We start from the raw sequence: 21,695 nt of genomic DNA on the forward strand, positions 1-21,695 counted from the left end.
CCTTGGATCTTTATCTTTAGATTTACATATATGTTTTACTTCAAACAAAGTAAAAATAGGCTTGCTGTGAGAGATCATATTACAACATAATTAATGCGTCGATAATCGCTTAAAACCAGTTGCAGGGTTAAAACAGGCACTGTGACTAGTTGCGTTACAACACAAACTTCCCGCTAGCACGGCTGGATAGCCACTGAGCGGTGGGACGTCCTGACACCACAATGGCCGCGCTAGTCTCGCCCCTAGCGGCCACAACGCAAAACGAAATCAACTTTCCGAATATCCCTCGTACTTTATGAATAGTACGAAAATGTATTTCATATTTGGCTAAATATAAGTGCAATAGACACTTTGCCCTACCACGACAGCCATAACTTTGTTTTGGTATATCTATACTTATTAAAAGTAGAATTAAAATATAAAAAAAACTATTGAATATTGAACCAAGTGTTTTGTTCTAGAAAAAGATTGGACATCAGCAAATTATGAGCAGTGATATGAAGCAGCATATAACTAAATTACCTCAAACAGTTTGGGTAGAGCCTCTGTAGGTTGGCCTCTTATCACAAAAAGACGAGATCCCAATTTGCGAAGACTGTTGTCTAGATCTTCCAAACATTGTAACAGAAACCTAAAAATAAACAAACATTACAAACTTGGCTGAGTTATTTTCTCAAAAAGTAAATTTATAGTACCGGTAATAATATGAATATAAACTATTGCTATTACAAATAATGTATATGAATTAAGACAATTGGATTGGTGAAAAATCTCTCTATATGTGGTAGTTGTTAAAATTATTAAGAAATGTTTTTTGTACTTTTAATTTGTGAATATTTTTATACAAAAAAAAAATTAAATATGCCAATTGATTTTGAATAGTCCATCCTTTAGATGCTTTGTAAACTAGCACAAACAATACCTTAATAAAACTTTTCTGTTAAAAGATAAAAATGTTTTTTATACAATTTAAATTTAAACCATAATAATAAAGACTACTAAAGACCAAATAGAGGTGGTTAAATTTTTATCAAACAAACAACATTAAACTTATGGTAAAATTGTAATGAAAATACACTTCTTTATACATAATTCAATATACAGTTGAGAAGGATCAAGAGAAGAAGGAATACTACAATATTAAACAATAATTTTTGCTCAACTTAAAAAAGTGATTTGTTGCTCATTTAGAGTAAAACACTCTATTTACATCATTATGCAACAGTTCTCCATTATTATCTATGGCACGCTCTATTTGTGTACAAGATCAAAACCAAAAGTATTATTACCAAAAGTAATTTATCACCAAAAGTAATTTATCACCAAAAGTAAAGTACTTTAAATTGCATTTAGATCAGTACTTTTATTGTAAGAAAATGCCTTATCCAAACTAAGATTTGAGTACCCATGTTGAAAACTATATTCTGCTACTAGAGAGGACCCCCAGATATACATTATTATAATTACTTTAGTTTACTAAAAATATACTTACCTCCACTTGTTAATGCCCTCATTTGAAGAACCAGCAAAATATGGATCCAATATAAATATACACCGGAAGGTAGTGGCTCCCTTTAAACCAGCACGGAGGCTGGGATTGTCATGCAGCCGGAGACCTTTACGGAACCAGTGCACTGTGTGTTTTGGATGGTCTTTCATCATGTCTAAGTATTATTTATTATGATATGAATATAGAATAAAATACTGTTTGATCCCATATTAAAACAACACACTTATCATGTGTAGGCTTTCTTCATGAATTACCAAGAACTGTGTCCTATTCCCTGTGTGTTCTGTATGACCTGAAAAACAGAATTCAAGTAAGACTTTTTAACCATTATTTATTCAGACATATAATTCTTGGTGCAACTTTAAAAAAGATAATTCTAAATATACCTCATAACAAAACCTAAATCTAGTTTACATTGATTGGTGTATATAAGTATGTCACAATGTATTCCAGCAGTATGATGACAAGTTATTGAAATTGGCGCAGGACAGACAGCATGATGCTAAAAAATACTTCTGACACAATCTCCACTAGAACCCCACTTGAAATAGAGATGCGCGATATCCAGAACTGGTGACTTTGTCACCTATATTCTGGTGTGACAGATAGCAATAAAAAGTGGTGACAGTGATAAAGTTTTCGTAAACAATAATTTATTACAGAGTGCCCATGCACAATAGAAAAATCTGCATTATTACAATTTTATGCTGTGAGATGTCAGTTAATATGGTTAATTCTAATATTGATACAATGTACTTTATATGAATTCCTGAAAATGTAATATTTAGTATGTGGTATACATGTCCGAACAAGGTCTTGTTCTTCATAGTTGTTTAATTAATTTTATGATCAAAATAATTAAAGCAATTTTATCATGTATTATCAAAATCAAAAAGATCTTTATTGAGATTTTTTTTAACAAATATGTACATTCATCAAAAAGTTACATGAGTAGAGAATTATAAGTCTTTGAAGTTCTAGTCTTGCTTCACAGTGTCAATCATCTTGATTCAAAAGTATTCCTTCAATGGTCACTCCATGAATCAGAATCATTCTTTATTGTTACATAAACGTTGATACGTAGAATTGCTTTAGAAAAAGGTAACACTGTCAGAATATAATGTAACAATAATGTATTAAATCTTGTGATTTTTTTCTGGATCTTAAAAACTTTATTGAAGTCAGAAGATGATCCCCAAAATTCAACACCGTATTAAATTATTGAAAAAAAGAAAGAATGAATAATTGTTATTCTAGTTTCCAAATTAATTGAGTTTCGCAATACTAGCATTTAATAACATGCCGAGTTTAATCTTTTAATAATATTTTTAATACATTTTTGTCAAAGAAAAGTTTATGTCCAGATCAATACCCAGGAATTTTGCACTGTCACATAGTTTTCGCTGAACCTGGAAAATCACGTCTTTATTATCACTTCCTTTAATTGTGTCATTCAAAAATTCAGTAGTTGAGTTCCTTCTTGATTTAATTCCAATCCGTTAACCTCAAACCAGTATGCCAATTCAGAAAAAGCTTGATTGAATTGTTTTTCCATTTGAAAGTGAGAGTCAGTTTTAACAACTGTGATTGTGTCATTTGTGTACAATATAACTTTTGGTTAAACATTTTTAGGTAAACCATTAATGCATAGAAGAAAAAGTAGAGGTCCCAAAATATCACCTTGAGGAATGCCCACTTTAATTTCTTCCCATTAAGATCTAGATGTTACATTATTTAAAAAAAAAAATACATGATCCATCAGCCTGTCTTGAAGGTTTTGTTTCAGTTGTTGGCCTTAGAATATTTTCAGATTTTGTGGAAGCTTGTTGAAGACTTTCTGCTCAATGTACAAGGGTTTTCTGCAATATTGTAGTGTGGTGTACTGAAAGATGTAGTCTGTTGCTCTCCGTGTGTTGTAGGAGTGGATACTTTCCCCTTTTCTGTGCTCTGCCAGATGGTTTGTGTAGACAACAACCATGTAAATGTAAAGCGCAATGGCACCCACAATCCTCAGTGTTTTAAAGGTCTCTCTAAAACTCTGTTGAAGTGAGGTTAGTCATTGCCCTAATCGCCTTTTTCTGGAGAATCAGTATTCTATCAAAGATCTGATGTGATATTCCTCCACATTGAACCAGGCTGTATGTTATGTTTCATTCCACTAGTGAATGAAATGCAGCTTGCAGCAGCCTCTTACACCTAATTATTCACACTGCACAAATAAGAAAGTACCCAAAATTGTGCCTTGGGGAAATCCTCCACTTACTAGCTCTAGTGCATGCTGTCTATTTATGGTCCAATGGATTTCAACAATCTGGCTGAGACCTTTAAAATATCTTGTTACCCAATCCTTTGATTTGCCTTGTAAGTCCAGAATAAATAGTTTCTTCAGTATCTAATCATGTATCAAGTAATTAAACACTTTTCTGTAGTTTAAAAGGATAGATGATACAAATTTGTTATCTTCCAGTTGATCTGTAATATATCCTACTACGTTAGGCAGTAATATATTCCCATGTGATGTTTGTGGTCATGTTGTGCTCTCTGATTTATGAAGAAACTTTACTAGTTTTATTAAAGAAAATTGTAAACAAAATTTACACCTTAGTGTTCAGTTTGACACCAGGAACAGTTAGAAGTAAATAGTTTTAAATCCCTGCAAGGTAATATCTGACAGTTTTTATATTTTTTCACAATAAGTTTTCTGAAAATATTGGCATAATTATTGGAAGCAAGATTAGATGGTCACAGATAAGAAGGGCTCTCTCTGTTGATAAGACAGTGCTCACCTTTGGACCTGGCTATAACCTGCTACTGATAACTTGACTTCATCTGTCACTCAGAGAGCTGCTTCTATTTACAATAACAACTGATTGTGACTGATCCTAGCACACTGTGTTTGTTTACTGAATTGACTTCAAATTTTTATTTTAAACTAGCTTTAAATTCTATTTGTGAATTGACTTAAACTTTATTTTAATATCAATGATGAACTTTTAATTTATGTGCATTTTATTTAATTTATCAAGTTACATACCCTGCCAATATATAAAATTAATTATAAAATAAGAGAAAAGCCATTATCTCTGGCCTGGAAATCTGTTGATAAGAGAGGTAGATTCTGTAAACAAGGCAATTTTTTGAAGCTTACTCCTGACCAGCCTAAATAGCTCACATGGCAATGTGCTGAACAACTGACCTGAAGTTAACAGGTTCTAGTCTCAATCCAAGCATGATCTTTTTGCTTATACAAAATAAGTGAGCATTTATAATGACATTGTAAATACTAACTTTAATCACATACATAATTCAATAGTTTGAAAATATAGTAAATATTAATTTTTAATATATTAATGGATTGACAATAAAATTATGATATGGACTGACTAATGTAATATACTGTAAATAAATATTTCTGTGTTTAAGTGAATTAAAAACACCATTTTAATATTTAACAACAGGAAATAGCTAAACCTAGCACAATTAACTTTTTTTGACCTGAAAATGGCGCCTAGTAGGAACAGTCATAAGTGTGGATCGTGTCCAAAATTTGTTACAAGTAAGACTGGTGGCATCCAGTGTCAAGGAAACTGTAAGTTGTGGTTCCATTTTGAGTGCGCCGGTAAATCTAGTAGTGAATATTCTTTTACTGCTGGTGAAAAATCGAACTTCACTTGTGATAAGTGTGGTAAGAAGTCGGACGAGGTTAATGTCCAATAACCATAAGTAAGAGCAGCGAGAACTCTGTAGAGATTAATGACAGGGATGATTGTAGACAATGTAGTTTGCATATTAATATTCTGACAGATCAAATTTTTGAACTTTCTAAAACCAGTCCCAGAAATGAGAAAACAATTAACACAACTTCAGAAAGAGAATGTAAACCTGATCGCGAAGCTGAATGAGGTGGGTTTATTGGTGGTTTATACGTCTTTAATATCTCAAGAAAAACAGGATTCGTAATGCTGACAAACTTAAACAAAACCCTATTGTAAGAAATTCTCAGTTAAATGGTGCTAATAATTCACACGCTCAAACATTCAGTAAATCCGACGGCAATAATTATACAGTTTATGACTTCGGAAGTCTCGATTATTCCAACAGTCCGATAGTCAATCAAGTGACAGTTCAATTTCAAATTCAAACACAGTAGTTCAAAAAGCTGGAGAATATACCGAGAGACCGGGAAAAAAATGGAGTCGGAGGGAAAAAAAAGTCCCTTCATCATAATCTTGCTTAGTGGGACTCAGTGTAGGCCTTGGGCCTGGCATGTGCAACTCTGTCCGAAGAAAACTCTTGAATTGATAGTTGCACATCTTAATATTCAATCAATAAAAAATAAAGTAAATACTCTGGAAGTTTTTTCTGAATGATGTCCAAGTGTGATGTACTGTGCATTAATGAACATTGTGTACTCATGATGAGTTGCACACATACTCACCATAAGGCTACATATTGGCTGCAAGCTACTGTAGAAATGTGTCCTATGGGGGTGTGGCTATATTTGTGAGAGACTATCTTCAAAGTTGTTGTGAGGTTGTGAACATTGACTCTTTGGGTGCGAACTGAAGCAGTTTGAGGCAGCTGTGATCGCTTTCACTTCAATTAACTTATTAGTTGTGTCTGTCTACCGTACTCCGGATTCCTCTGTAGAAAATTTTCACCGCAAAGATGTCCAAACTCTTTGACACTCTTGAACAACAATGGTAAAATATAGAAACTTTAAAAATTTTAATCGCTACTGACATGAACCTAGATCCAAGAAACAATGACAGTCAAGTTAAAAATTTTTTAAACATGCTAAAGTCTTATGACTGTTTTTTGTCTGAACTCTCAACCAACCCGTAACTCTTCCTGTTTTGGATAACTTTATTTCCAACCTGCAGCCTGTGAAACAACACCCCCTCATCTCTCCGACCACAGTGGACTTCTTCTGAAAATGAGCTTCCTTGGCCTAACTAAGAAAAGTAAAGTGTTCCCATCAGTTGCAGACTGCACACCGAGAACTATAACTTACAGACTATTAAATGAAAATTGGTATTAATAGGCTTAAATGTAGGTTAAGTCAGATTAACTGGTTAAATGTATTTTTACTGGCAAGTAAAGTTGACGAAGCTTTCCAGTCTTTTATGCAAATTTTAAACTGACAATTTCAATGAATGTTGTCCTTTAAAAACAAAAACTATCAAACAGAATAGCAATGAAAGCCGTAACACGGTAAACAAAAATTGGTATACTCCTTACCTTGCTAAAGTTAGGCTACTCCTAGATATATGCTACGAAAGAAGTAAGTCTAATCCTAACCTAGTGTGTATCCACAGAAATTTGAAGAAATATTACAGAGAGCAAATAGACAATGCAAAAAGAATGGCAAATGATAAGTATATAATGGAATCCAATAATCACTGTAAAGCTGCATGGGCGGTTTATTAACTCTGTTACTGGCCGCTTAAACAAAAAAGGTCTAAACCATGATACACCTATTACAGCTGGTGAGTTTAAATGACTTTTTTTGTAAATATTAATGATATTGTAAATAGAAAATAGTGATAGTGTAAGCACTATCATCTTGTCCTATAGATGTATTGAAATCATCGGGTATTAAATCACCCAAGTCACCCCTCTTTCACTTGGTCTGAAGTGAGCATTGCTGACGGTGTAATACTGTAAATAAGCTAAGCAATTCTAAATCTGAGGACGTCTTATGGCCTCTCGAATTTTGTGCTAAAAAAAATTATTGAAAACATATCCTGTCCATTAACGTATTTAATTAATTTTTATTCTTAGCATAGGCATTTACCCTCAATGTCTAAAAGTTACTGTCACTGTTCCTATCCACAAGAAAGGAGATAGGTCAAATATAAGCAAATTATCGTCCAATCGCCCTTGCGGCTGTTATATCTAAAATAATTGAAAGTATTATGAAAAAGCAAATTGTGAATTTTTTTTGAACATAACCACTTGTTTACACCTGCTCAGTACGGATTCAGGAATAACTTGACAACTGTTAAGGCAGTGGAAAATGTTGTATCTCATGTATTAGAAAGTTTTGAAAACAAGGAAGAAGCCTGTGCACTACTTTTAGACTTAAGTAAAGCATTTCGATATGGTACCTCATAATGAACTCATAGAAAAGCTAAGTTACTATGGTGTTGAGCACAAGGAACTGTCTCTGTTCATTTCTTACCTGACTGATCGTTTGCAGTATGTGAGGGTGGGCGCAGACCTGTCCTAGTCTTAAAGCATGTTACTTGTGGAGTGCCTCAGGGCTCCGTCCTGGCCCCTTTTTGTTTACTGTTTTTGTAAATGACTTGCCTGCCTTTGTGCCTAACAAAACCATACTCTATGCAGACGACACAACTCTGTTAACATCAGGTAAAAGATCGTAACCTGAATAATGTAATTTTTAATTACATGAAAGAAAGATCCCACATATGGTTTCATGCAAACAAATTAAAGGTTAACCAAGAAAAAACAGAAAACATTGTATTTAGTTTAAGTAGTAGACCTAAAGGCTCTGAAAAATAAATCTGTGAAACTTCTAGGAATTAATCTAGATTCTAGCCTTACTTGGGGTGTTCATACCAACTCACTCTGCTCTCTCTAGCCTTTCTAGAGTTATCTTTTGTTTAAAGAAACTCAAGTTATGTACAAGTCCTAGTATACTTATCAATGCCTACTTTTCACTTTTTCACTCTCACCTTTTGTATGGCACTATTCTTTGGGGCAACTCTGCTGGTGCAAAGGAAGTATTTAAATGTCAAAAAAAAGCTATTCGATGCCTTGTGAACATAAGTGAAACAGATTCTTGTAAACCTTTTTTTATAGAGCTAGGCATACTAACGCTGCCAAGTATTTACATTTTGCAAAGCCTGGTTTTTATCAAAGAAAATCTGACTTCGTTTAGCCTAAGAAACTCTGTACATTCTTATAATACCAGATCTGTAAAACTTAATTGATGTGAAATATACTAGGCTGAGCAAATCCCAACATAGCTATATCTACATTGGTACAAAACTATTTAATAAGTTACCTCTCAACGCCAAAACAATGAGCACTAAGAACTTTAAGATATGTTAATTAAGTGCTAAAAGTGAAAGCCTTTTATTCAGTTGAGGAATTTTATTTAAGTGATTTTAATAACATTGAATGTTGAATTTTAAACTAGTTTTAAGGAATTTTAATTAGTTGTAAATGTTGAATTTTAAACTGGTTTTAAGGAATTTTAATTAGTTATAAGAAATGTGACAATTGAATGTGGCCTAACTCATACCAGCTCTGACATTGTTAATACTTTTAAGTGGGACAACAATAAAGATTCTTGATTTCTTGATAGTGGACTAACTAAACTAAGACAGTGAACTTAAAGATGATCTAGGTTGTGTTAAAAGAAATTCTTTTTGAATGTGCTATCTTACTCTTTAACCTTGTTCCCTTTTTAGTACACCTTAAAAAGTTGACCTGAGTAGTCAGATATTCTACTGCGTATAATGGTGAAAATGATATTGTCCTCAGGTAAATTAACGCAGATGCAGTTAATTGATGTTTCAGAGGTACTGGTTATTCTTGTAGCTGGAAGGGAGAAATGTTTGATGCCAAATGTTGATACTTTCTTCCTCAAACAGGATAAATCAAATCAAAATTCCCTTTACTTATTCATGTATAGCTGGTATATGAAATAGCGTCATTTATACACGTTCTTGTCATGCATCAATTGACTTAAATTTTTTTCTTAAAATAAACAATTACTTGAATTTATAATTGAAATCACAGATGTATTACTTAAATTCCATCCTATTATCATAAAATAACTCTCATAAATTGATATTTAATAACTTCTTGGATGTGGTAAATGTTAGTGCAATGAAACATAAACTACTCCATTTTAATATGTTTTTTAAATGTAAGTGATTTTAATAAGTGGAAATTTATATTTTAAAGGAGTATTATTTGATTATTACCTTAACTTGTGTTTTCCAAGGAAACTAGTGGAGCTCAAAAAAGAATTTAGGTTGACTAAAGAACTTGCTTTACAAAGAAATAAGAAGAAAAAGACCGTTCTTTATCAAGCTTTAGTAGATTCTCAAAAACGGCAAATATGCAATAAAATTCCAAATTCAACAAACCAAGTAAAGCAGCTTGGAGTATAATACAAAATAAGAAAAGATTAATACATAAAGGCAGGGTAATAAATAATCCACTGGATGTCAGTGAAAGAATCAATAACTTTTTTCTTATATTTGTTGATATTTGAATCATACCCAACATTATGCCATCCAAAAAATATGAAACTTTCCAATTATAGACAAAATCAAAAGTTTCTTTCGTACTGGTATCAGAACTTGACGATTTTAGAGTAATTTCTTTTTTTTAAATAAATAATATTCATCTAAGGTAGATGAAACATCAATGACTATAATTAAAAATACCATCAATTATATTTTAAAACCATTGGTATTTTTAATAAACTCTACATTCATATCAAAGTATATCCCGAATAAATTGAAAATAAAAAAAATAATGTTACAGACCAGTTTCATCATTTTAAAAAATAGTTAAAAGAATAGTGTATGTTCAACTGCTCCAGTACATGGAGTCAAATAATTTATTGGACGAGGAACACCATGGATTCAGACCAAATAAATTAACTGTAACTGCAGGGGTTCAGTTTATTCCAAACATTTGATCCGTTGCATGCCTTCAGCAGTGTGTCTCATCCCAAATTAATTATAAAGATAAAATCTTATGGAATACAATCAAAAGAATCTGCTTGGATTTCCTCCTATTTAAATAATATACAGCAAATATGTTGAAATGGAACATGTGAATGATTCTGGATATTGTAAACACTTAAATAAATATATACAAAATACAAATAAATCAAATAATTAATAAAATACAGTTGCAAATAACAAGCTGTAAAGCATGCAGTACCGCAGGGGTACATTTTGGGTCCCTTAATATTTTGATTCTATCTAGAGAAAGTTAGTACGTGTTCTAGTTGTTACTAAAAGGGCTAAGCTTTAAAACGATAAGCTTTAAAAATAGAGTGTGAGATCTTTGAACAGAAGAGGGTTCAAGAGTCAAGTGTTATACTGGCTACAGACTAATCTAATGTACATATTAACCAAGTTTTACGAGTGCTGTTCAAAAAGTATGCGATGTTCTGCCCGAAATGAAACCGAATGAACCGCTGGCGGCCAAGCTTAGTGGGGACATGGAGGGAACTGTCATGCGCATGCACTCACTGTTCTGCATCATGACAAAAGCTTCAGTTGCCAACAGTCAGCCTAGTTATGTAGACCTCTCTGTTGTGCTCAGCGGTTTTTATCAAGTTATAAAATGGCTGAAAAACATCAAAAGCTTGGCGATTTGCAAGTAAAAACAATACACAAGATTCAATAGGTTTTTGTGGAGTCTGTCATGAGCATTACTCGAATCAAGTGTTACAATTGATTCAAAAATGGTCAAACGTAAGTGGAAAGTTAATTGCGTTCAGGCAGGCCATCGACAAGCCAGAATGAGCATGTTATTGAACAAGTGTGAAATTTAGTCACAGAGGACCGTCGTCTTACAGTTCGAGAACTAGCAGAAGCAGAATAAATTAAAGTAAGGATTGGGCCAGTACGTTCAATTTTAACTAAGGATTTGAAAATGAGAAGTGTCCGCAAAATATTTTCCAAAATTGCTAACAATGGAGCAAAAACAACCATGCCTTGAAATTGCACAAGACATGCTGGACAGTGCAAACAGTAACTCTAACTTCCTGAACACAGTGATCACTGATAATGAATCCTGAATTTATGGCTACAACCCGGAAACTAAGATGCAATCATTGCTGTGGAAACACATAATATCAACAAGACAAAAAAAAAAAACACGGCAAGGACATGACAGTCTTCTTTTACTCCAGTGGAGTGGTCCATAATGAATAAGCCATGTGTTTGCCAATGGGGTAGTGTAGTGGGTACAACAGTTATCGCATGATAACCAGGTCAACGTTGAGCGTGGCTGCTACTAAGCGATCCTGTCCTTGCAAGCAGCTCACCTGCCCGGCCATTGGTGGTGGTTCAGAAGTTACCTTTAAGCCGGTGGTCCCCAGATTAAATGTTAGTTAGGGCTTCTTAGCTCTAAATTCACCTGGTAAAATAATATATATTTACTTTACTTTACTTCACATAGCCAAACCATCACAAAAGAATACTATCTTGAGATTCTTCGTCACCTAGGTGATGCTGTGCGGCGCAAACGACTGTACCTATGGACAACAAAAACTTGGCAGCTCCATCATGACAATTTACCTGCCCACTCTGCACATTAGAGTTTTCTCACTAAAAACAAAACATGTCTGGTTTGCCAAGCTCCACACCCCCCCTCCCATGACAAGGCTCCTTGCGACTTCTGGCTATTTCTTAAGCTAAAATGCCTCTGAAAGGAACTCGATTTCAAGAAAGAGACGTCATTAAACAGAATACAACGGCCGAGCTTAACAGCATTCCAAAATGTGCCTTCCATGGCTGTCGACTGTAGGTCGACCGCAGTATTTCCGCGGACCGCTTATGTCTCAACTTTAGGTTGATCAGATATTGTCGCTAGTTTTTTTTTTTTAATTTTCTGTAACTAAAAGTAGGCCTAGATCTGGACATAAGCAAAATAAACAATTACAATGTAGGTTGCATCCCATCTGAGAAAAATGATCACACCCGAAAAAACCTGTAGTGAGAAAAACATATGTCTAATAGTATTCTAGTTCTATTTTACCTTTATCCATGCAGTATTGGTCTATTCTATATGTATGTAAAATAAAGATTACTTTTGATCAATTTGATATTTTTATGTTTTACAAATTATTACCTATAAATATTTTAATATTTTAAAAGAATGCATGGGCTCTTTTGGAATTTTTAACTTTCTTTTCTACAACAAAAAATAAAAAGATATTACAGTAAAAAGTATTTTAAAAATTTTGGTTTGTATAATGTAAATAGCAGTAACTTATTAGAATATAAATACAACCTGGGGGCAGTTGGTACGATTTTTAATTATTTACCATTTTATTGAGCCATTGAACAATATTACATGCATTAGGCCAGGTCATTTACCATAAAAAGCAATGTCAATCAAAGTACACAAAGACAAGTCACCATATATGTCCAGGGCTGGTTGTATATTTTAAAGTTAAAACTTAAATAAAATCTATAAATAGTAATGAGACCTCAAAGAGTTTAAAGTCTATAACACAATTCAGTTTGCCATTATTGTTCCAAATTATTTCAAACTGAAATTGTCAGGTGTATATTTGAGTAATGGCCACTTGACGTTATGGTAATACCGTTACATGTCAATAACCTATTACAAAATACCGTTAGGGTATTACGTTCCAGTAAAATGCTACTGAGTTAACATGTTACCAGCCGATCGATCCAATTTCTGAATTAGGAACTGAAATGACGTTACTAAGTTGCAAGTAAACGGAGATTAAATCTAAATGTGTGGGTCTATCTACAATAATTATATAAAAATGTATGTAACCTAACTCACTACAAAGTCATATTTAAACTGATAGCCCAATAAAACTATAATTGGGTTATTTCAAATTTTCAATATAGTACAATTATCGGGTAATACTCAAACCCCTATCTATTTTTAGGCTATACATACATTTTCACCAGAAGTGTGGGGATCTAGTGTCTGATCTAGTGTTGGAGAAGTTGACAAAAAACACAACAGTGTAACATTCCATTATTTCTTACTATTTTGAAGAATAAACATGTCTGACACCTTGTGACAAATATAACACATCTACTTCGGGGCACTGTAATTGTGGCCACAGGCCACTCTATTCTACCACGATTTTGGATTTGAATAAACTTAATTTGGAAAAGTAATATTGAATCGAATTACATTATAGGCTTTTAAGATTGTATTAAATAAATATTGTTTATCTGTAAAATAAATAAAAAAGGTAGGGTACGATAAGCGGACCCGGTTTTTTAAATCGAAGAATGTAACCATTGATACCTAATATTCGAATCTCAAATCCTAGACTATCAATCGATATAAAAGTATTTATAATCCTTAATAACAATCACATGTTTTAAATTAAAATATGAATTTAATATTTACAGTGATGAAACAAATTATTATAACCAAAATTAGGAAAACTAAAGACGACCATATTTGCTCCTCTCACAGTTACAGTTGTTTTTTTCCCACAAATTTCACAATCTCGGTTTTTCGGTACGAGTCTAACATGTTGAAGCCACGTAAAACATGTCTTATCATCTTTCAAAGCAATGTTGTGTAATTTTCTAAAATTGACTGCCATTTTTAACAATCAAATGTTACTTATGTAAAATTTGGATATTATAATATTAAAGGCCGAGGCGGCAAATCATGAATTTGACGTTATCAACGTATTCTGCTCACCCTACTGAACAAAAAATACATATAGTACTACTAGGGGGCGCAAATGACAAATAACATGGTTTTAGGGGGTATATTCATAACTAGTTAAGTTTCTAATGTTTTAATGTTCAGTTTTGTGTGCTGTGTCCGGATAATCTGTTTACTTGAATATTATCTGCAGCCGGGACTGATAGCAGCCTGGTAGCGTATCTGTTATCTGAGTTCTCCAGGGCATGAGTCAGTGCTTCACAAGATATCGTGTTCAGTAGGTTGGATTGAGTGAGTGCGTTTCAATTATGAATCAACCATCCACTAGTTCGACCAACCCTAGTGAATTGTGTGTGTCGGAGTGTTTAGTAGGGCAGGTAAAAAATTTACGTTTTAACCGAAATGAAATTATTTCCTTTTTAACCCTTTGAGCCCCGGACCTAAAAATATAGTTTGTGCAAATTTTTACCAAGTCTAGTTTTGCAAGTAACTGTCTAAAAACCCCAAGGCCTTTTCAGTGATTTTGTACGATTTCATTTGAAAAATCATACCATCACTAATATACTAGCTAATGACCTAAATAATACATTAAAATGTTTGAAATAAGGTACTTTACAAATAAAAAATTCAATAAGGGCTAAAAAATGTTTGTGTACTTTTATATTTATATTTATATTTTGCAGACGATACATCCCTCACAGTGAAAGCCCCAAACCACTTGGACCTCATGACTCTGGCTTCTGAAGAAGCACAAAAAATATCCCAGTGGTTTCAGCATAACCAGCTCGTAGTAAATAACGAGAAAACTCAAATGATCCATTTTTCTATCAGAAGTTCTCAGGATTTGGAGCAAATTCCATTCCACTTGGGGGATGAAGAGATTTCATCTGGTAAGTCGCTAAAGTTTCTAGGCGTTCAGATTGACAATAAATTAAGCTTCCACGATCATATTGAGCTCGTTTGTAGGAAACTAAGCTCGGGGATATTTGTTATTAGAAACCTGTCAAAGTTTGCTGATACCAGAGTGACCTTGGCTGCTTACTATGGGCTTATCTACCCCTTTCTCACATATGCTGTAGTCATTTGGGGATGTGAAAGTGTACATACAAAATTCGTTTTTAAACTCCAGAAAAGGGCGTTGAGAGCGGTTTGTGGGAAACCGTGTAGAACTTCTTGTAGGTCGCTTTTTAGGGAGGCAAAGGTTCTAACATTCCCATCGATTTATATCTTGTACTGCGTGACATTTGTTCACAAAAACCTCCACCTTTTCAAATCTCAAAATCCCCTACATCGTCACAATCTACGTCACTCCAATATGATTAAACCATTCCTGCCCATAGAACAAGTTTTTTTGAAAGACATTTATTAACCAGCGGCATTAAACTATATAATGCACTCACAGACTCTATGAAAACAAAAACAAGTCCTTCTTTTGAGAGGGAGGTCAAGCGGCATTTGGTACAGCGGGCTTACTACAGTGTCAGGGACTTTGTCGAGTGCTCTGGTCAGACTAGCTTATATTAAGCTTTATGTTAAGACTAGCCACCTATGTAAGCTTTACTTTGATTTATTTTAGCATTGACAAAAACTTTAGTGCTGTTTAAATTAATCTGACGTTTTTATATTTAATTTTATTGGGCTATTCTGAAAATAACTTAATGTAATTAACTATTACATAATATTGTTGACGCTATTTTGCAGTGTTCTACTGTCTGACAATAAAGAATTTCTGATTTCTGATATATATGTAAAATAACGCATATGTGCAAACTAAAAAAAAGAAAAAAGTTACATTTAACATTTTTTAGAAATAAAACAAGGAACAATTAACCTGTGGGAAATAATTTTATTTCATTTGTCATGTTATTGCAAACATGGAAAAAAAATTTCAGACAGATTAGTTCAATAATAAATATTTTGTAAAATATTTTTTTAATGACACAAAACCTGTGACGTACTAGGCCTAGGTTGTGTAACATTATTCTGAGCTGATGTAGATGGTATCTCAGGTGTTAAGTCTTTAGCACTAAATAGGCCTACATTTCTGCCATTGTCACTATCATATTTAGGATCATACGTCGGATCAAGGTCACTATCATCGTCAAAAATATCAGATAATACTGAATCGTCATCTGAAAAGTCAATATTCAATTGTCTGTCAATGTCACTTGAATGTTCTGCTAGGTTTGAGGGTACTTTGGGATTATACCGACCACACCCAGACATGAATCTTTATTTGACATTTCGCTTCTACTGATTACTAGATTAGCGTAGAACAATATTTCGGTAATATAAAACAGGAATTGTCTTATCGCAAACCCCTCCCCATCCTCAGACAGAGGTCAAAGTCGAGCGATCTAGTAGATAACGTGATTGCAGAGTCGCGTCGCTTTGTTGTACTTCCGTGTTTTACCTCTACATTTCTCCAAACACAAAAATTCAACAAAAACAAACATTACCAAAACTAAAACTAAACTCTTTATTGAAAAAACACTCAAAACTTGCTTTTATTCTTGATCACATTCCGCCACCCAAAATGCAAGTGCCTCCAGTCATCAGCGCGGGCTTCAGCAGCACCCGCGCTGATGTCAACGAAAGAAAAACATCCCTCGAGATAGTACCTATCAGTAAAATATCAAATTCTAGAGGGGCTGATCAGAAATATAAATTTAATTTTAATGGAAAGGCAATTATGTACCTTGCAAATCATGTGATGCCGTGCGGCCTGCCGTAATCGGGATTCTCGAGAAAGATAAGATAACAGCGACGACAACAATACCGATCACAATACCTGGAAATGCTTGTAAGTTTGTAATTTTGTAATTACAGACTTGTTTTTTCGTTCTATCATGTTTGTTTCTATAAATTTATATTTTTGTGTTCTTCATACTGGTGTGGTCGGTATAATCCCAAAGTACCGGTTTGAGTCACCCATTATTTACAAAATAAAACAATATTTCATACTGAAAGTACCGAAACAATAATATAACTGTCTACTCACACAAACGTAATGAACATCAACACAGTCTACTAAATGTAAACAATGTCACAGCAGATGCAGATGTTGTTCTTAGTAACAGCTAATCTTCTTACTCTCTCTTTAGGAGTAGTGTAAATATTATTTAGTAACATTTGACCATGAAATCATATTGTATATGTATGAAAATAAAATTATATAAGTTCTAAAACCACTGGTGTCGCTAACATTAAACACTTAAGAGCCATTTATAATAACTTATATCATGCCGACGACATATCGTCGGCTGGGGTTTCTCGCACTATTTTTACCGCCGGAATATCGTCGGCCTGGGGTTTTTAGACAGTGAAATTTACCGACGATATACCGGCGGCTGGGGCTCAAAGGGTTAATTGAACATGGAATTTTTAATAATAAGTGTATTTGTTCGTCGTGCGGACGCGTGTTGTTTTTAAACCGGGAGACTTTGTTGTTTTGTTGCGATAGGAAAATTAGAAAAAGTAGTAAAAAAAGAAGTTTTAAATGTTGCAATTTTTAAAAATCCACTTTTTTGTTGCTGCTGCTCAGCTATATCCGCCAACACACTAATGGTAAGTGTTCTCTGTTAATATCCATATGTAGCCTATAGCCTATTTATGTTAGAGTTTTTCATGATTTATTAAGTTTTTTTTTCACTTTACATAGTTGCCTTTGCATTACATTTCAATTTATATTTCTGATCAGCCCCTCTAGAATTTGATATTTTACTGATAGGTGCTCATTTTCAGTATTATTTTTCATTTACGTTTGCAAAGATGGCGACGCATCCAATGACGTCATCACGAGGTTGAATCATGGTCACAAAAGCTCACGTGATGCTCGACGTAGATGTACAACATGGAAATATTACTCCTCGCGGTGAACAGTTGTTCCATTTTTTATGTTCTAGAACTTCGTTATTTCTCATTTCCACCCCATCAAACCTTATATTTTATTTGTTCTATAGGACGATTCCAATAAGTTAATAACGCAAAACTCGTATTTTTTCCGCTCCGGGCGTTAATATGGTAATTACCTAAAATTGAAATATTACCTTTTTTCGCTTGGGGCGGCCTACTGCCATGCACTTAAGCCTCAAGGGCATTTTGCGCACCCCGGAAACACACCATGAGGCCCACCAGTCTACAACTTTGTTCAGCAGTTCAACAAACTGCCGAAAACAACCTATCAAGTCCTCCTGGGAAATACCGCTCTCTTGCTATTGCAGGGCAATCAAAGAGCAGGTGCTTACCAGCCTCCTCCTGCTCATTACACCTTCCACAGAGCGGATCCTCCTGAAGGATGCCAACTCTGTGAAGATGCTTCCTCAGGTGACCATGCCCCGTAATGAGACCAATGACCTTAGAAGACATTGATCTGTTTAATGAGAGAAGGTCCGAAGCCACCTTGGAGGAAGGTGACTGTAATACCATTCTACTCACTCTCAAACCCGGATGCAACCTCCACCTTCTCCCATGCTCAGCGCGAATCCATTTCGAGACAACCCTAGAGGATTCACACCTTGGAACACCGCAGAACGGTTGAGGGCCCGTCATAATAGTCGCTGAGCCCTGGTTGGCATCAGCTCTTTCGTTCCCAATATTAAATATTACCTTACTTATTATTTGAAAGTGTTTACAGCTGTTGATATAAATTATTTAAGTTAATTATTCAAAATAATTAATCAGTATCGTTTGATTATATCGATGGTTATGATTAAGTAGTATTGTTTGCCAATTTCGATATAAAAAACCGGGTCCGCTTATCGTACCCTACCCAATAAAAGCTAATTATTCATTATGGACATTTGTAGCTTAAATTTTTTCATCTATTCAATAGGCCTATTTTTGATTTTTATAATGGATATACCTAGTTGATTCAGTTGTCATGATGGCCCTTTATTTTACTGCAGCTTAACTTAAGTGTAGTAAGTTAGTACATTACTTAGAAAAGTAATATATTTCAGGAGATTTTGTTAAAATGCTTGAAAATTGCTAAATACAGGGTGATCATATTTAACTTTGATTAGGCTATAACACCAGATCAACAGAAAATTATAAATTATAACAATTTCTGGTAATTATCATATTAAACCGCCGGGGCGGAAAAATACGAGTTTTGCGTTCTTAACTTATTGGAATCGTCCTATATAAAAAAAAGTATAAGGTTTGATGGGGTGGAAATGAGAAATAACGAAGTTCTAGAAAATAAAAAATTAAATAACTTTCCAGTAATATCTCCATGTTCTACATCCACGTCTAGCGTCACGTGACCTTTTGTGGCCAATGATTGAACCTCGTGATGACGTCATCGGTTGCGCCGCCATCTTTGCAAACGTAAATGAGAAATTACAGAAATGAGCAGAATTTTGATCAAAATTAATAATGTTTTTCTTAATTTCGAGAAAAAAATTAATTACGAGTGCCTCCGGCTCAGCGCCTTTGGTGCTGCCCCGCGCTGATGTCAATAAAAGAAAAACATCCCTCGAGATAGTACCTATCAGTAAAATATAAAATTCTAGAGGGGCTGATCAAAAATATAAATTGAAATGTAATGCAAAGGCAATTATGTAAAGTTTAAAAACTAAATAAATCATGAAAAACTCAAATATATAGATGGATATTAACAGAGAACACTTACCATTAGTGTGTTGGCGGATATAGCTAAACAGCAGCAACAAAAAAGTGGTCTATCACAACGAAACGACACAGTCTCCCGGTTTTAAAAACACCACTCGACCGCACGACGAAACAAATACACTCATTTTTTAAAAATGCCCTGTTCTATTAGAAAAGAGATAATTTCGTTTCGGTTAAAACGTAAGCTCTTTACGTGCCCTACGAAACACTCCGACACACACAATTCACTAGGGTTGGTTGAACTAGAGGATGGTTGATTCATCATTGTAAACTCACTCACTCAATCCGACCTACTGAACACGATATCTTGTGTAGAACTGACCTATGCCCCGGACAACTCAGATAACAGGTATGCTATCAGGCTGCTATCAGTCCCGGCCGCAGATAATATTCAAGTAAAACAGATTATCCAGACACAGCACACAAACTGAACATTAAAACATTAGAAACTTTACCACTTATCAATATACTCCCTAAAATCATGTTATTTGTCATTTGCACCCCCTAGTACTATATATATTTTTTGTTCAGGAGGGTGAGCAGAATACGTTGGTAACGTCAAATTCGTGATTTGCCGCCCCGGCGTTTAATCTTACTGGTACCCAATTTCTATAAGGAAAAGGAAAATGACATATCACTCAATAACTTACCTTTATTTTAATGATATGACAATTATTCATAAACTTCTTTAGGTCTATATAAAGGTCTACCACAAGGGCACAGGAAAACAATTTTACAGTTTTAATGTCCCTTACTAAATTAGTTTGGAAGTTTGACACTTAGTTCTATCACATAGTATTCCATACAACAGTTTCAAAGTTAAATTTTGTGAAACACTTTTAAAAACAACACATCACCCACTATTCAGTACTTACTTATAATGTAGCCAAAACCACACACCACTTACAACGTGACTCCCATCCTCTCCTACAACGTGATTGGTTGAGCCTACGGTCACGTTGAATATCACGTTTTTAAACATGGATTGTAAATTACGTCATACAGTCAAACAGTGACGCAACTTCTATAATCAAAACACTCAAAATTATTGGAAACACAGTAATGTGTTCAAGGCTATGACGACAGAGCAAAGAGGAACACTATTTAAAAACTTTTTTTATATTTAAACGGCCGAGGACCAATTCACATTTATAAACATAATACATATTACAAGATGGCTAATAATACTACTTACAAGCTAAGAGTCAAGCCAAACATGAAACTGGATCTTAGACATAATTACCAATAAATAAAATTTGTATAATTTGATAAATATTAACGATCGTAGAAAAGTACGAAAGTATGTATAATTTATAATAAATATTAAAGATAATAATAAATAAATAACGTGTACAAATATATAACTTATATAAATTATACTATTACAAACAGATTTTAGAGAATGTAAATAGAAGCAAAGAAGGAAAAAAAATAAGACTAGTGAAGTGTTTTTCAGTCCAACAATTTTTTCAATGGATTCATCACTTGTTCGGAGTAGATCAATGTCATCCGGCAAGTTATTGGCCAAAAGTTTGAGGAGAGGAAACGTGCTGTGAAACAAGTACTGGGTTGAAGACTGTCGTTTCGCGAACAGATGGGTTTGGCGCAGGTGACGATAAGTGCGGAGATTCAACTTGCAAAGTAGATTCGGAGCATTAGTGTTCGAGTTGATTAGCTTCCTCAGCAACAGTAGATAATTGATAATTCGTCTCTTATGAAGTGGCATCAAGTTCAACAGAAGTTGTAGATCATAGATTGGTGCAGTGCGGTAGTCAAAACCAAGCAGCACACCAACCAGACAAATGAAACGCCTCTGAACGTTCTCAAGTCTATCAATTTGTCCAATCATGCAAGGGCTCCAAACAGGTAAAGAGAATTCAAGTAAAGGTCTGACTAGATGACTGTAGAGCTAAATGCGTAAATATCTGTTTGTTCGCTGATTATCCGGGTCTTTGTGTGCAAAGCATAATAGCTGATGAGATTAATGATACCCTAATTTTGCGATACCTAAGACTGGTGCGCAGCTAACAAACTTTCCTTTAATGCAGCTAAGATTCTTGAGTTTCAACTTAATATTATACAAAGGAAATAAGAAGTAAGGCTTATGATAATAAGTAGGAAACTTATGAGGGTACATATCCAATTAGATTTGAAGTGG

General features: G+C 34.2%; 1 protein-coding gene across 3 annotated transcripts in view; it reads right to left on the reverse strand.

The window, feature by feature from the left end:
* LOC124359290 (cryptochrome-1-like) overlaps positions 1-20,516 on the reverse strand; it is a 77,857-nt gene extending 57,341 nt beyond the window's left edge. The window contains exons 1-3 of one of the 3 annotated variants that reach the window (XR_006922140.1): positions 20,188-20,496; positions 1,493-1,802; positions 523-631 (exon numbers count right to left, since the gene is read on the reverse strand). Coding sequence is in view for 2 of the 3 variants with exons in the window: in XM_046811909.1 (XP_046667865.1) it covers positions 523-631; positions 1,493-1,662 (279 nt within the window). In the remaining variant the exon portion in view is untranslated. Of the gene's footprint in view, positions 1-522; positions 632-1,492; positions 1,803-20,187 lie in introns of all 3 variants that reach the window. The other 2 variants (XM_046811909.1, XM_046811908.1) reach the window with 2 other exon arrangements.
* Between the last annotated feature and the right edge of the window lie 1,179 nt (positions 20,517-21,695).

This window comes from Homalodisca vitripennis, chromosome 4 (genome assembly GCF_021130785.1).
Source record: "Homalodisca vitripennis isolate AUS2020 chromosome 4, UT_GWSS_2.1, whole genome shotgun sequence".
Taxonomy (NCBI): domain Eukaryota; kingdom Metazoa; phylum Arthropoda; class Insecta; order Hemiptera; family Cicadellidae; genus Homalodisca; species Homalodisca vitripennis.